The sequence below is a fragment of the Pavona decussata genome, unplaced genomic scaffold (assembly GCF_977016875.1).
Source record: "Pavona decussata unplaced genomic scaffold, jaPavDecu1.1 SCAFFOLD_249, whole genome shotgun sequence".
NCBI lineage: Eukaryota > Metazoa > Cnidaria > Anthozoa > Scleractinia > Agariciidae > Pavona > Pavona decussata.
In genome coordinates, this window is record NW_028145653.1 from 106,334 (window position 1) to 120,699 (window position 14,366).

The 14,366-nt window shown below is 38.0% G+C and overlaps 2 protein-coding genes across 3 annotated transcripts; one reads left to right on the forward strand and one right to left on the reverse strand.

The window, feature by feature from the left end:
* The first annotated feature begins 1,987 nt into the window (after nt 1-1,987).
* Nucleotides 1,988-12,206, forward strand: LOC146457024 (protein smoothened-like). Of its 2 annotated transcripts, XR_014858612.1 has the most exons (11): nt 1,988-2,520; nt 3,754-3,954; nt 4,582-4,754; nt 5,653-5,872; nt 6,260-6,383; nt 7,258-7,350; nt 7,619-7,727; nt 8,511-8,690; nt 9,236-9,307; nt 10,070-12,096; nt 12,138-12,206. XR_014858612.1 is itself a non-coding variant. In XM_085092393.1 (10 exons), exons 1-10 carry the CDS (start codon nt 2,092-2,094, stop codon nt 10,239-10,241), a joined length of 1,773 nt encoding a protein of 590 aa, XP_084948519.1. In that variant the 5' UTR covers nt 1,988-2,091; the 3' UTR covers nt 10,242-12,206. The 2 variants fall into 2 exon arrangements, 1 of the variants encoding a protein (XP_084948519.1); XM_085092393.1 differs by having other exon boundaries at nt 10,070-12,206.
* Nucleotides 12,206-14,319, reverse strand: LOC146457025 (uncharacterized). Its single transcript, XM_085092392.1, has one exon. It carries the CDS (start codon nt 14,296-14,298, stop codon nt 12,226-12,228), a length of 2,073 nt encoding a protein of 690 aa, XP_084948518.1. The 5' UTR covers nt 14,299-14,319; the 3' UTR covers nt 12,206-12,225.
* Between the last annotated feature and the right edge of the window lie 47 nt (nt 14,320-14,366).

The window sequence follows — 14,366 nt, forward strand, 5'->3', positions numbered from 1 at the left end:
CAAGGTATCGGAAAGCATCGCGGAACCATCTCCAGCTGGCATAAGTGTACCACGGGCCGAAATCTCGTGGTGCATCGTCATGGTACAACGCTCCGGCAAAATGTCCAGAGGTACTGCTGTCGGCTGTATTTTTCTCTTTTACAGCCATTTTGCCTCGACCGTACAGCGAAGACTTGAGATGGGTATGGATTCTGAGCTTTTATTGAAATTCATTGAATATTTCCCAGACTCCCTTTCGGCATTGTCGCGTACGCGTTTACGCTTTTTTGGACAACCTTTGTCGAAACAGCTGTATATGTAACTTTGCAAAAACCGTGTTTTGTTTTAGATACCTTGAGCGATGACGTCACAGTATATCTTGATTCCGATAATGATATAAAATGACTCATTAGGTAAAACAGTTCCAGAGTTTTGATTGGCTTAAGTAGCGGCCATGGTATATGAGCCATTATACCATGCCCCACAAAAATGGTAAAAGTACGCGTCAGGGGTAAAAGAAAATACCAAATCAGTAGGATTTAGCACGTTTTCGTGGTTTTATTAAATACAATCCTATCATCTTGTATCCAACGCGCGCTTGTGGAATAATAGACCCTTCTTCAAATATTAAGTTAAAATTAAAAACGTACTGACCAGCACTAGAAAGAGCATTTTTACTTTAGTAACCCTGCAACGTCTCAGCATATCAGGTGTAATATCATCGAGGGTCCCCAATAGGGTTCTTCAATCCCGCCATCCCGGACAAAATTTTCCCTCAATCCCGTAATCCCGACCGGTGTTTTAGCCCAATCCCGATCCCTGTCAGGTCATAACTTTCTTCAAGCCCCTTACCTCGACGAAAAAAGACATAATTATTAGTTGGATATAAATTCCCACTGCAAATCTGAGCACTGATCTTAGCACTGGTCTTTGGTCACCGAGAAATTAGCTGTAAAATTATTTCTTCTATTTCTTACCACCGTAACGACGACATCGTTCATTTAACTCGCGTTTTCAAAGTTTCCCGCGAATCGCATCAGTCAATAAGTCAGTTATCAATTTCTTTTTAGAGCTCGTTCTTTTTCCTTTTTTTTTTTTTTTTTCTTCCAATGAATGTTGAGGGCTGACTTCCTTATCATGTTGATCCTTGGAAAACTATTCAGTCTGGGATAATAGCCACTCAAAGCGTGAAGAGCATATCTCACGTACCACAACGTGGGACTGCAACAGATATTTGAAAAGGTGACAGGCCAAACACGACTCCCGCTGGTTGCTTAATGTACCTTAGACTTCTGAGTACGTTTCTGAGAGATTTTGCTTTTCGATCAAAATGTGGTGAAATTTCGCTGTTGACCAGACGTTTGTATGACTGGGGGTATGACGTATGCCCCCAGTCATATATACATTTCCTTAGCTGATACTGAACATTTAATATATTGAAACTTTGCAAGGTTACTTAAGTAAAGGTGCTCTTTCCAGTGCTGGTATCAGTTTTTTATTCAGTTCAATTTAAACTCATTCAAATCTGTTGCTGCCATTTTGCTGAAGGGTCTATTGTTAAATGTCGTGCTCGGGCCAAAGAGGACTCTGGGTATGAGGTTGCCCGTGAAGCAAGGGGAACAAATCAGAATGTACTTATCAATAGAAATAAGTTTGCTAAAAACTCACTGCATATCGCGCGCGAAAGACGCGTCAATTTATAATTTCACAACTTGTACTTAGTTATTGATCCCTAGGGATTTTCCACTTTATATGCACATACATAAAAACAAATTTGACTTATTTTGGTTCCCACAAGTCATTCTACAAAACTGAACTGGTTTTTTTCTTATTGCATGTGTGCCTTTTGCCTTGTTAGTGGCAAAATAATAGACAGGTATGAAGGAGCATGCCATGCAATGGATCACAGTCATTAAGTACTTTCGGTAAATGTTCAATGAACTGGTTTAATGAGTTAACAATTCAAAATCTAATCCCATGATAAACAAAGATCGCTTTACATGAAATTTAATAGCCTGTTTGTCCGTATCCGAGTGGAGGAATGTTGAGGCGACCGCCGGCTGGATTGCAACCACTTTTTATCAAACCAAGACTCCAGTTTTAGAGGTTTCCATGTGTCCTTCTTACCTTCGTATGGGAGTTTCATGCCTCTACACTTTAACTGTACTATATTCGTTACTTACAGCAACTCGGGGAAATATTAGTTACAAGTGTGAAGTGCTTGAAGATCAGACATGCTTCGGCTCTCATTTGGACTATAACTTCACGACTTTACAATTAGTCACGGACTCTCACAATCAAGGCGAAGTTAAGAGCAATTTAAAGCAATGGGAAGGCTTAAAATTCTTATCCAAGTGTTGGTCCGTTCTTCAGCCGTTATTATGCCAAGTTTATAAACCTCGTTGTCAAAACAGCAGTGTTAAGCTGCCGTGTCGAGAGCAGTGCGATGCTACAAGAAAACCTTGCTCTGTCGTGGAACGCTACCACAAAAAGTGGCCGGACTTTTTGCAGTGTGAAAGATTTCCAGAAGGAGGCTGCGAAGTAAGTTTAAACAGTAAAATACTAAATATGTACATAACTACAACAATAGAAGTACTTCATACTTTCTTTTGATATACTGTACTGACAGCTAACTCACACACGAAACAGTATAACCGCGGTGTCCCGTTTTGAGATACCATTATATCTGATTTTGCCATCATGACAGTTACTGCAACAAAAACCTATCTCAAGTTTGTAAAAAAAAGATAATCAGGAGAAATTACTTTATATAAAACAAGGCAGCTTGCTGGCCAATGGACAGCAACTAAAAATAATAGTCGGACACTATGAGGTAGTTGTGAAGACAAATATTTACAACAGTAAGGCACAGTACATACTTTATTGTCGCGTCGTTCAATTGAATACAATGCATGTTCCCCTAGCTTACACGTACTTCAGAAATACAATTACCCTAGCTTTTAAATGTAGCCCAGGAAGTTTTTATCCTCAACCGTAATTCAAAAGTGAACCGAAAAACCGTTCTTCAATTAAAGAATATTTTTTAACTGAATTTTGCCTTAGTTAGAGGTCAAGGTTCTATCTACTCGCTTTGCACAAGCGCACACTCATTCTTAAAAATCTGACATCACTCGGGCACATACTGGTGAAATTTGCACACTTTGGTTTTAGAGAATTCATTATCCCCAACCGCATTGGAGAGTTAAGGCTGTCTTTTATATCAAATTGTAGTGTAAAATTTCTTTCGTGGAGTGTTGAATCCTTTACGTAAACAATAAATAATTCAACATCACAATATAATTTTCTATACCAAGCAAAAAAGCGCCTGTAAACAATTTCATAGAGCCTTTGCTGCAAACCCCTTGTGATGTTCTTTCCTAGTTTCAAGCACAACTATTAAAAAGAATAGACGCTGTGAGATCAGCCAACATTTAATGCTGCTGAACAAGAGAACAATATGGAGTTTCCTACCCAATTAAAAAAAGAAAGACAAGTTGAACCCATGTTTAAGAATATTGACCAATAGGAATTTAGATTTTTCAGACTAACTCAAAAAGCCTGTCTAGTGGACGGCATTGAAAACGAAGATCAGGTTACCCTCTTGTATTTAACCATGTTGTATTCAGTGACCTATTTAAAGAAATTTCTTAAAGAATTCCTTTCACAAAACATATCTGCTAAGGAAAGTTATGTTTTCCATTTCACCTTTGTTGTAGAACTCTGTTGCATATTGCATATCATTAAGCATGAAATCTTTTTTTTCTTTTTTTGCAGATAACGACACTTAAGCTCAATGAATCTGCTTGTCAAAGACCCCTGGTTGAAACAGAGCACAAGTCCAGTTGGTATGAGGGGATAGAGGGCTGCGGCATACAATGTGAAAACCCCATATTTGACACAGAGGAGCATACAAGAATTCACAGATTTGTAGGAGCATTTGGAAGCTTATCATTTATATGCAGCCTTTTTACAATGGTGAAAGTTTTAATAATCACATTAATTTCATGTTTGCAGTGAAATCCATACATGCAAGTCCTCTTTTGGCATGAAGGGATATGAATGTGCATTCATAAAAAATGGGTAGACCCCCTTTTCTAGGGGTGGGGGTGGGGAAGAGAATACATTTCCTGGAACCTCTAGTCTCAATATCCCTTAAGCCGCCATTACACGTTGAAAGTTTTAGCTAAAATTTGTGTGCAACGGCGCTGCAAAACAAGTTTCAGCAGGCGTTGCGCCGTTTAACATGGTCAGTTTCATGAAACTTTTTCAAACTTCCGTTGTGAGACAAGTTTCACGAAGAGTAGAACTGCTTTCTACTTCTGCACCGGGTTGCAACGGTCTCAGTGGCGAAAAAACAAGAGTTTCACTGTGTAACACCACTTCGTGAAACTGGTCTCATTTGCCGCTGCACACAAGTTTCAGCTAAAAGTTTCATTGTGTAATGGTGGCATTACAGTTAGATAACAGAAAAGAGACATTCACCATCATCAGTGTTCACCGCATCACTCCAGTGATGAATTACAATAATTATTACCATCATGTTGCACAGAGAATGCACAACAAATGTTTGATGTCATACTTATTTTCATTCTTTTTTTCCAGATCACATTCCTGATTGGCTGGAAGACACAGAATCGCTATCCATCAGTGATTCTTTTTTACATGAACACTTGTTTCTGTGCAGCCTCAATGGGTTTTTTAATCCAGTTTGCTGATGGTGCCAGAAATCGCACTGTCTGTCGGCACGATGACACAATGAGACTTCAGGAACCAAGGTGACCTGTGACACTTTGCTTTAATTTACAGCGTACTTTCTTTCTATTTTTCTCAAGGTTTAACCCTAACTGATGTTTGGTTTATCAACAGAGTTGATAACTAAAAGTACAATCATGTAAATTGGCTATTGTAAAGAGATTCTAGTGTTGACATTTGAGCTTTACCCCTTCATCATAATAATAAATAAAATAAATAAATGGGAATTTCAGGGGAATCAAAGGAGTGGCTCTTTGCTCCACTGTTTCCAGGTCAGATTGGAATTTGGAAATGTTGGTTTTTGTGGAGGGAGGAAGACCAGAGTACCCGGAGAAAAAGCCTCGGAGCAAGGACGAGAACCAGCAACAAACTCAACCCACATATGACGCCTAGTCCGGGAATCGAACCCAGGCCACACTAGTGGGAGGCGAGTGCTCTCACCACTGCGCCATCCCTGCTCCCATCTCTGCTCTCATCAGAGCTGATTAGCTCATCCGGGCTAATCAGGGAATTGTGGATTGTATGTATTTATATATTGAGCAGAGGAGCCACACTACTGATGGGAACATGGTAGAGTGGAAAACAAGTTAGAATAAATTATGTGAACAAGCAGCATTCATTGATTCCGCGGGGAGTAAGAGTGCCAATTTGAAAGATGAATTTTTATTCTAAAGTTTTGCAAGTTTCTGCATTACCATGATAAGGAGAAAGCCCACAGAATGTCATGTGTTTGTAAGAAGGGTTACTAATAGGCGGATTTAAGTATCAAGCAAATGGTTTAGATGCATCTAACTAACTCCTTCCTCCTTCGCACTAGCCTCCAATGCAATCATTACCCCAGCCCATGTGGACTTAGCGTATATAGGTTTGAACATCACTTAAATATATGTCACCCTAATTGTTGCTTTGTCTTCCCCACAGTGAGGACGACTGTTTCCTGTGTATCATGACGTTTGTTTTGGTGTACTATTTCTCTATGGTGGGTGCTGTGTGGTTTGTTATCCTGTCATATTCCTGGTCCATCTGCTTCAAATCCCTTGGCAGCACTAGAGACAACTTTGCAGGGAAAGTGGTGTGTTTTCACTCCATAGCATGGACTCTTCCTCTCATCTTGACAATTTGTGTTCTTGCTCTGAAACAGGTTAGAGTCACATCAACATGTATATTCTCCCAAGTGTTATGAATATATTTTTATGTTACTAGTTAGAAGAATGTTTTGTACAATCTAGACAGACTTTGTTCATTGGCGGTATCCTGTAAGGTTTTCATATTAAATACATGTGCCTTTGAAGTGACATGAAAGCAAGCTCAGCCTGATAAAAAGTGTTTCACATTCAAGATGAGTGGCGCAGTGGCACTTTAAATTTACAACAAAAGGCATAGTACAGTACAGTATAGCTTCTGTGCCAAATTTACACATTGTGCTCTGAGGGGAGTACTCTCCGCCTTCCCCCTCCCCCAAACTGTCCTCTCCATCTAGTAACAGTAAAAGGTAAACTGTACTTATTGTATGAAATTAATTTTTCAGGTTGATGCAAACTCTCTTAGCGGAATCTGTTTTGTTGGGTACAAGAATCCCAAAATGAGAGCTGGATTTCTGTTGGCACCCTTAGGCCTTGATTTGCTTGTTGGTGGTGCTTTTTTAATACAAGGTACATGTGTATAGTATATGCATACGTATATATCCGTATAAATGGCATATAGTATATACACATATCCATTTTGGATATGACCTCAAATACATATTCAACTTTACTGATGATCCACATTATTTCATCAATGTTTATACTTTGTACTTTTTTTGGCTGGCAATGCACTCTCAAAGCACAAACCCTTCTTCCTGTGGTATGTACAGTCGACTCCCGATAACTCGAACCTTCAAGGGAAATTGAAAAAGGTTCGAGTTATCGGGAGTTCGAGTTATCGAGGGTAAAATTATATAGAAAATGACCTGAAAGGAAAATTGGTTTAAGTTAGCGGGAGGTTCGAGTTAGCGAGGGTTCGAGTTATTGAGAGTCGACTGTATTCGTGAATCCCTCTAATCTATACTGGTAATATGACTCCACTAGGAATGACTTTGTGGATGGCTATCCTTCTGGTTATTCAACCTTCTCATGTATTTTGAAAATACAAGTGATCCTGCTTGGGAGGGAAGTGTATTGCAACCTGCCTTGTGTCAGTGTTAAGGTTACTTGATGCTGATGTCCGAATTTCAATTTTACAAACCATGACTTGTGAAATTAGTAGAGAACAACATGTCGTGGTGAAACGTTGTTCACTATAACTTTCGCTAGTTTATATATTGAAATAATTTATTTCTCCAAAACGTCTCTAGTGACAAACCATGTCACATATGTTATACTAGACCTATGTCGGTCTTAGTGTTGCTGTTGGTATTTCTTCATAAAAAGGTATTCTTTTAGTTTTTCTGTCACTACTTTTCTGGCCTAACCCTTTTTATTAATTAATTAATTAATTAATTTTTATTAATTAATAATTAATTAATTTATTTATTTATTTTTGTAGGACTTGTGACTCTCTGTAAGCTACGTAGATCAAATCCCAATTTCCTAAGCAGCAGAGCAGCTCACAAAATAAAGGAAACCATAGTTAGAGTTGGTAAGTCAGCAATACAAGGAAGTTTATTTAATTTATGGTTAATAATTATATTTTTGGTTGTCTTCCCCACCCTACTAGGACAATGAATTTAAAGTGATCTCACAGTACGCCTTTTAATATACATTCAGTTGCACACGGTGTAGTTGGCAATTAGCATCTTCTAGCCGGTGCCACAAATGACAATCATGTAATACCCCCTAATGCCTATTGCTAGTAGCTAAAACAATTTTGCTACTGTTTGCTAACTTTGTCCATGAACTCTTTCCAGGTATATTTTCCTTCATTTCATTTTTGACGGTATTTACTACCTTCGCATGCCATGTCTATGAATATCTCAATCAGCATATTTGGGAAAAGAGTTACATTGAGTTTATAAGGTAGGTAGTCACTCAGTTTACCTGGCAATGTATACAATGTTAATAACTGTAGCAAATAATTATTATTGAAACATTATATAATAGCTTGAAAAAAAGCCAACCAATCAGTTGAGTGGGTGACATGTCAAAAGGCTGTCAGGAGAAGTTCTGATCGCATTAAACTACACATCTGAACCAAACCTGTTTCTTTGTAAGAGCAACATGCCTTTTACATTACTTGCAAGGAAAATAATAACCTACCCTAATCTGTGGATTTTTAGGGAGTAAATAATTATTGCTAGCACATGCGAAAAAGGAGGAAAGTCTCAGGAACAATGAATAACAATGTAACACTCGGCATAGAACATCTGGTTATGCTCTCAGCTTTCCAGTTTTTCAATTTATTTTTCTTTCTTTTCCTTTTGTTAACCTCAGTGTAAAATGTGGACTAACTGTTTGTCTTAACGCTACTGTAGACTACATGTGCTTGTAAACCGAACAGCATACTTGCCAGATATAGACAAATAAAGAAATCGATGATACTTTGCTTCTGATTACTGATTTAGCTTTTAGGAAAAGTGATCAGGCCTGGCTAACTCTTCAAAATTAGTACAAAATATATTGTAATTGAAGTTTAAGAGATAGTGATATAAACAAACTGTGTTCCTGCCAAATTAAACTTATTTTGGAAAACAATTTGGATTTCACAGCCAAATTTCCTCTTAGCATAGATTTCAACCAAGCTTATCAATGAATTAGTCAGCCTTAAATTACCTGATAGGGTTGCTGTCTTTCTTTTCAAAGATGCATTGCCGATAAAGCAGTGCAAGGACAGACATGGAATTCACATTGTTCAGTGAGTGAGCGACCTGATCTAGGGGTCATTGAACTGGAACTAGCATCATTATTTGGTACTGGAATTGCCATGAGTAGCTGGACTTGGACCTCAAATACATTGCAGACCTGGCAAAAATTATGGCGAAGGTCAGTAAGAAACCAAGTTTACAGTGATATTTGTTCACATTTACTGGTACTAATTACCATTATAATAACTTACATAGCAAGCGGCCAATTCTTGCATTATGATTACAAAGAGCATGCCTAGCACAAATTAAAGAAATTAAGCAGGGAAAACTAGTACACATGTGCATGAAACTTTCTATTCAATGGCTGAGTACCCCAGTGCTTTCTCAATACATTGACTTATGGAGCTGGATAAAAAGCAAGGGAAAGCAGACCAGCATCTGGAGTGAACTGGTGTCATTTCAAGAGGACTAGTGCCATATTACACAGTAACATAAAGAGTACATGAAGTGGTGAAGATCTTTACTCCTTAAGAACCTAAGAGTACTGGAAGCCAAGTCAAAGGCTTTCCATTTTTCACATTAATTTATGAAAATATCTGCAGATGCATGGAAATTTTATGTAAATGTATGCAGTATTGTTTTGTATTATTGTACTTGTTTATTTTGTGTCAATCTATTTGTACAGTAAATAAATAATAAATTATTCTTCTTAAACACACCCAGAATAACAAGAAAAAACAGACATCCTGAACTGAGTCACTACAAAACAATAAGAAGGATGAAGAACCGAGTAGCGTAAGTAGAAAACAAAACCAAAGTAAATGAATATAATATAGCTGCAGTAAAATGCTCTCTGTAGAAATCTTTAGGAAATAAATATACTGTATTAACTTATTGCTGTTTGGGTTTTACTGAACATTATTTTCGTCCAATATGTTTGGTACAGTCAAACCTAAGTTTCCATTTAAGTGGACACCACTGATGACACATTCATTAAGTGTCCTCTCTCAGAGAGGTGTGGAATTAAGGGAGGTAAAAAAAAATGTTTGCAGACTTGTACCTGAGACCAGGCCAGTGTGTCAACTTCTAGGAAAACTGTCCACTTAGACCCAAACAGTGTTGGCAGACCTGCGACTGGGACCATATCAACCATAAGTGTGCCCACTTAGGAAAGCTGTCCACTTCTGGGACAGTGTTTGTATGTGGCTGGAACCAATCAACTGTGTGTCAGCTTCAAAGAAGTGTCCACTTTTAGGAGGTTTAAAAAGCAGTGTTTCTATGTGTCTAGGACATTGAGTATGTGTCCAATTACAGCAGGTCATATTGAAGTTGTGTTTGCAACAACTTTGAAATTGAAACCTTGACTATGTGTCTGCTTACATTGACGAGAGATGTAGTTTGCTGTCTATGGAGGGTGTCCTACAGCAGAGCGGTACAACTCTAATATGGCTAAATACTAGAGTGCTGTACATCTTTGCAAGAAACTGTGTTAGGTAAACAAAACATATATATCTTAAATTATGACTGTGATTTATTCATGGTTTTTTTGTTTTCTAGGCCAGCAGTGCTATATCCTGCCATACCAGAAGTTCAAATGGATGCAATCATGAAGGCAAGTGCTGCAATTCAAGCTCGGGGGTCAAATAAAAGACAACATGGAGATGACAATGACGAACCACTGAAACTTAGAAGTATTTCTGAACTGACCCCGCAAGAGAGAATCAGTTAATAGTGGTAGTCGTCTTCTATGCAGCTGTTATCAGGGTCGTGACATCATGCAACACTTCTCCCCAACACTTCTCACAACCTTTATAATGACTGCATGGGAGACTATAGAGGTAGATGTTGTGGTGTAAATTTTGGTTTAACTTGATTTTCATGATGAAGAAAAGACAGTTAAACAAGACATCAGTCAAACTAACACATAAATTTATACCACAACATACAACTAGTAAAAAATTATTAAACATAGGTAGAGTTTATAACAAAATTATATACAGTATACTGTACACCTTGTTTACAATAAAGAAAGTATATATACATGTAAGTATAGAAAAATATTTTCTAAATTATTTAATGCCCAGATATAAGTAACATGTACAAAGTACTTTTCTTAGGAATGAGATCTGCTTTTTGCTATTAAAATTGTTCGTTAACCTTGAGAAAACAGGTGTTTGTTGAGCCACTTGAAAGCATGAACAGTATTCTACAGGTAGCTAAGGCTTAGTGAATTTCCCCTTCATAAGTTTTTTTTTCTTCCAAGAACCTTATTGTTTTCAGTTATGTTCACTGTCCTGTATCTTAGGGTGCTTTGCATTTGTCAGAACTAGCTGGGAAGACTGGCCAGTCTGTAAATCGAATGCATCATTTTGAAAACCCTGGGTACCAGAGGTTTTTTCTTGCGCACGGCGAGAACACTTGACCAAAACCGGAAACCGTGCATGAAAAGTCTCTGGCACCTAGGGTACATTTTGAAGGGATGGTGCTGCAAAATCTTGAAAAATAACCACTGCAATAATGTACATGCAATTTTGAAGAAATTAGAAGGACTGGGATAAAACTTATCCTTCAAATTGGTACACTGTACATTCCATTAATTTTGCAAACTGAAAGCACCCTTGCAAGAACTTGCTAGGAATTTGTTTAAATTTTAAAAATAAAATTTAAATTACTTCCAGATAATTAAAAATAAAATCTCTGCTAGTATGAAAACAGCAGGGTTCTTCACCCTGTGAGTATATGGGGTTACTAAGAATAACTTAACATTCAGTATAGATTTTTTTAAACAAATTGATAGAAATACACTGTCAATGAATCTAATCTTAGAAAGATGAAAATACATATTAGAAAAGTAATGTGGTGCTCATTTATACCATCATTTGATTGCAAATATTGCGTACGTGTAGTTTTTATGTAATATTATTGTTAGTAGTTACCTTGAGACAACTTTAGTATTCTTGTAACTTTTCCTTTAGATGGCATAACTGCAGACCTGCAAAGAAGACTCTAGATCAATAAAAATGTTATTACGATAATTCTGTGCAACACACACTGCACAGTACATCGAACTAAGCTAAAACTACAGTCATGCAACAATTCTTTTCACTAATAAAATAGGTGAAAAATAACGAAATGGTATACTTACATAACTTTTCTATGGTCATCAGTGAGCATTGGTGACACATCTGTTGTGGTTCAAATTTCTCTTGGTTTAAATTTCATCTTCCCATTGTTCTTGGTTAGTGTACATTGTATGACGAGCTTGAAACAGAGGAAAATAAAATTTAAACCAAGGATAAAACTGAACCACAAGATTTCGATTCAAAACTAGACATTTGTATATCAACTACAGTAAGTCCCTGTACTTCCTCTCTAATCAAGGGGGCAACTTTGATTGTTACAACAATCATTTAACACCCCGTTCAGTATGTATTTATACTCCAAGAGACAATGGACACATCATGGCTATGAACATTTATTGTACTTAAAATATGATATCTAGCTGTTTGAATGTACCTGTTCAAATAACACAGTCACACATGAAGACAAGCAGTCCACCAAAACAAAAAAAAAATATATAATTTGTATCATAAATAATTATTATTGCACAAGTTACTATAAATAGCTTGAATATCATCCGGAGTTTGAGTAGCCTATCAGGGTTCATGAGAAACACGATCAACTGTTTTTTGTATATACACATACTAACAATCTTATTCAATTTGGTAGCGATTAAATTTTGCTGCAAAGTCCCTGTTGGTCCTTGCCAGTAGTTCTCTTGTCTCTTGTAGCCTCTTGTGAACGTTCACCACTGTATTTTTAGTTGAAGAATCTGTAAATACTCCTGAAAGCTTTGAAGCTGAAGGCAGAGGGCTGAAGATAAGACTATCATCTTTATCACTGAATGAACTATCATGATCACATTTGCCTTTGTCTGCTGCATGCTCAAAGTTCTCTGAATCATCACCATCTGCTTCATTATCATACTTCTCTGATGTCAAGTCTATAATAATAGGAGTTGGCTCCTTGACTTGTTGATCGCCGCTGGCTGCCAAAGTTGCTGTTTCTTTAAACAGTTTTCGGCTAGTGGAATTATGTTTCACAACAGATTCTGTGTTTGTGCCATTGGCTGATGTATCTGTAGAGAATTGCTGAACTAAATCTTTGTCACTACAGGCATTAAAACCAGACACAACAACATGATCATCTTGTCTTGATATATCCTTGGTATTTGTGTGTGACAGAGTCTTGTAATCACAGGAATATTTCTTTTCACATGCTTCCTCTAGTAACTTCATTCTACTCTCAAGAAGGACAACTCTGGCTGACATTTCATTATTTAACAACACCATACTGTCATACTTCTCTTGTAACTCTTGAACCTGTTGCCTGAGGACGAACACCTCAGCTCCAGTGTGGGCACCCAAGGGAGCTACACCTAATTCACCTGTAACAGTGTCAAGTGATTTTGAATGCCTCACAACTCGTGTACATGGATGATTGGCACTCGCAAATGGCACATTGTGTAGATCTGACTCCTTTTGAGAGCCTGAAAGAGGTATGGCTTCACGCTGAATGCCTTTAACAACTGGTGTAAGCATTAAATCAGGACTTGGTATTGGGGCTGTTGTCATGGAAACTGGGTGTGGGATTGCATGCAGCATTCCTCTCATTGCAGCTGTAAGTGACCCCATTTCTGTTGGATAATATGCTGGCAACGTCCCTGAGAATGGAATTGAATGAATTCTTGCTGGTACTGAGACAGGCGCAACTGGTTCATTGGACAGTGGGAGTGAATCTTCACTTGCTACAGTTTGTCCAACCTGGGAATCTTTTACCTCATCTTCCCAAGTCACTGTTTTGACTTGCGGCTGTCGCAGCAAATTTGATTCCTCCCAAGTTACTGCCTTAACCTGAGATTCTCCAGGCAAATTTGGTTCTCCTCTATTCAGTATGTTCACTGCAGGCTGCCTACTCAAATTTGATCTAATTTCTGCATTTCTGGAAACTGGAAATTTCACTCCAAAGCGCCTCTCGTCATGTGTGGTTTTAATGATCAAATTTGACGGAACTGAGTTGTCTGTGGAGTTGGTGGATTTTCTTAGTTGATCACTGTCCTTATCACTGCAAGCTGAACCTCTTTCAGAAGAATGATTGACAGTTCCTTCAAAGTTCAGATCCTCATCAGCTATCATGCGTGTTACAAGTGGTTCTTTTAATCCGAATCCAGCTTCCATTGCTTGCTTATTACTCTGAAAGCTCTTCATATCTGTATTTACCGGGAGGGGCCCGGGAAAGTAATCAGAGCTAGCCGTAGTGCTTTTTCTCGATGAGATTTCTTTAGCTGTATTTTCTCCACTAATCAGCTGTGTACTCTTTCCTTTCTTCTTGTCCGATTTGCTACTTTTAGGATTCATTTCTTCGTGTTTTCCTCTCAGAAGTTTCAGAATATCGCAAAGTGAAATGATCTTTCTTTCCGCAAAACCAATAGTTAGAAACTGCTCCTTGGTGACGTGAGGTTTATAACCAAACTCGTCACGAAGTACTTTATACACAGTTTCCAAAAAGCGTAAGTCTGTCTTTCCGTACAACTCGTACTCTTTAGATGAGAAGTACTGTGCAAGCGAGATGGAGTAGTCAAGGAACACATGATGAAGAGCTGGAAGAAAAGCTTTGGGGATTCCTTGAGCTATTCCTTTGAGATCGAGCTCATTTTGTGGAAAGTGAACTTGTTTCAACTCCGAAACTAGCTTTCGAAGGTTGTTTTTCAAATCGCCGGTAGTCATGGTCCAAGAAATGCTCTTGAATCGTTAACTCGTTATTGTTCGATGAAAGAAACGGATTCCTTCTTTCT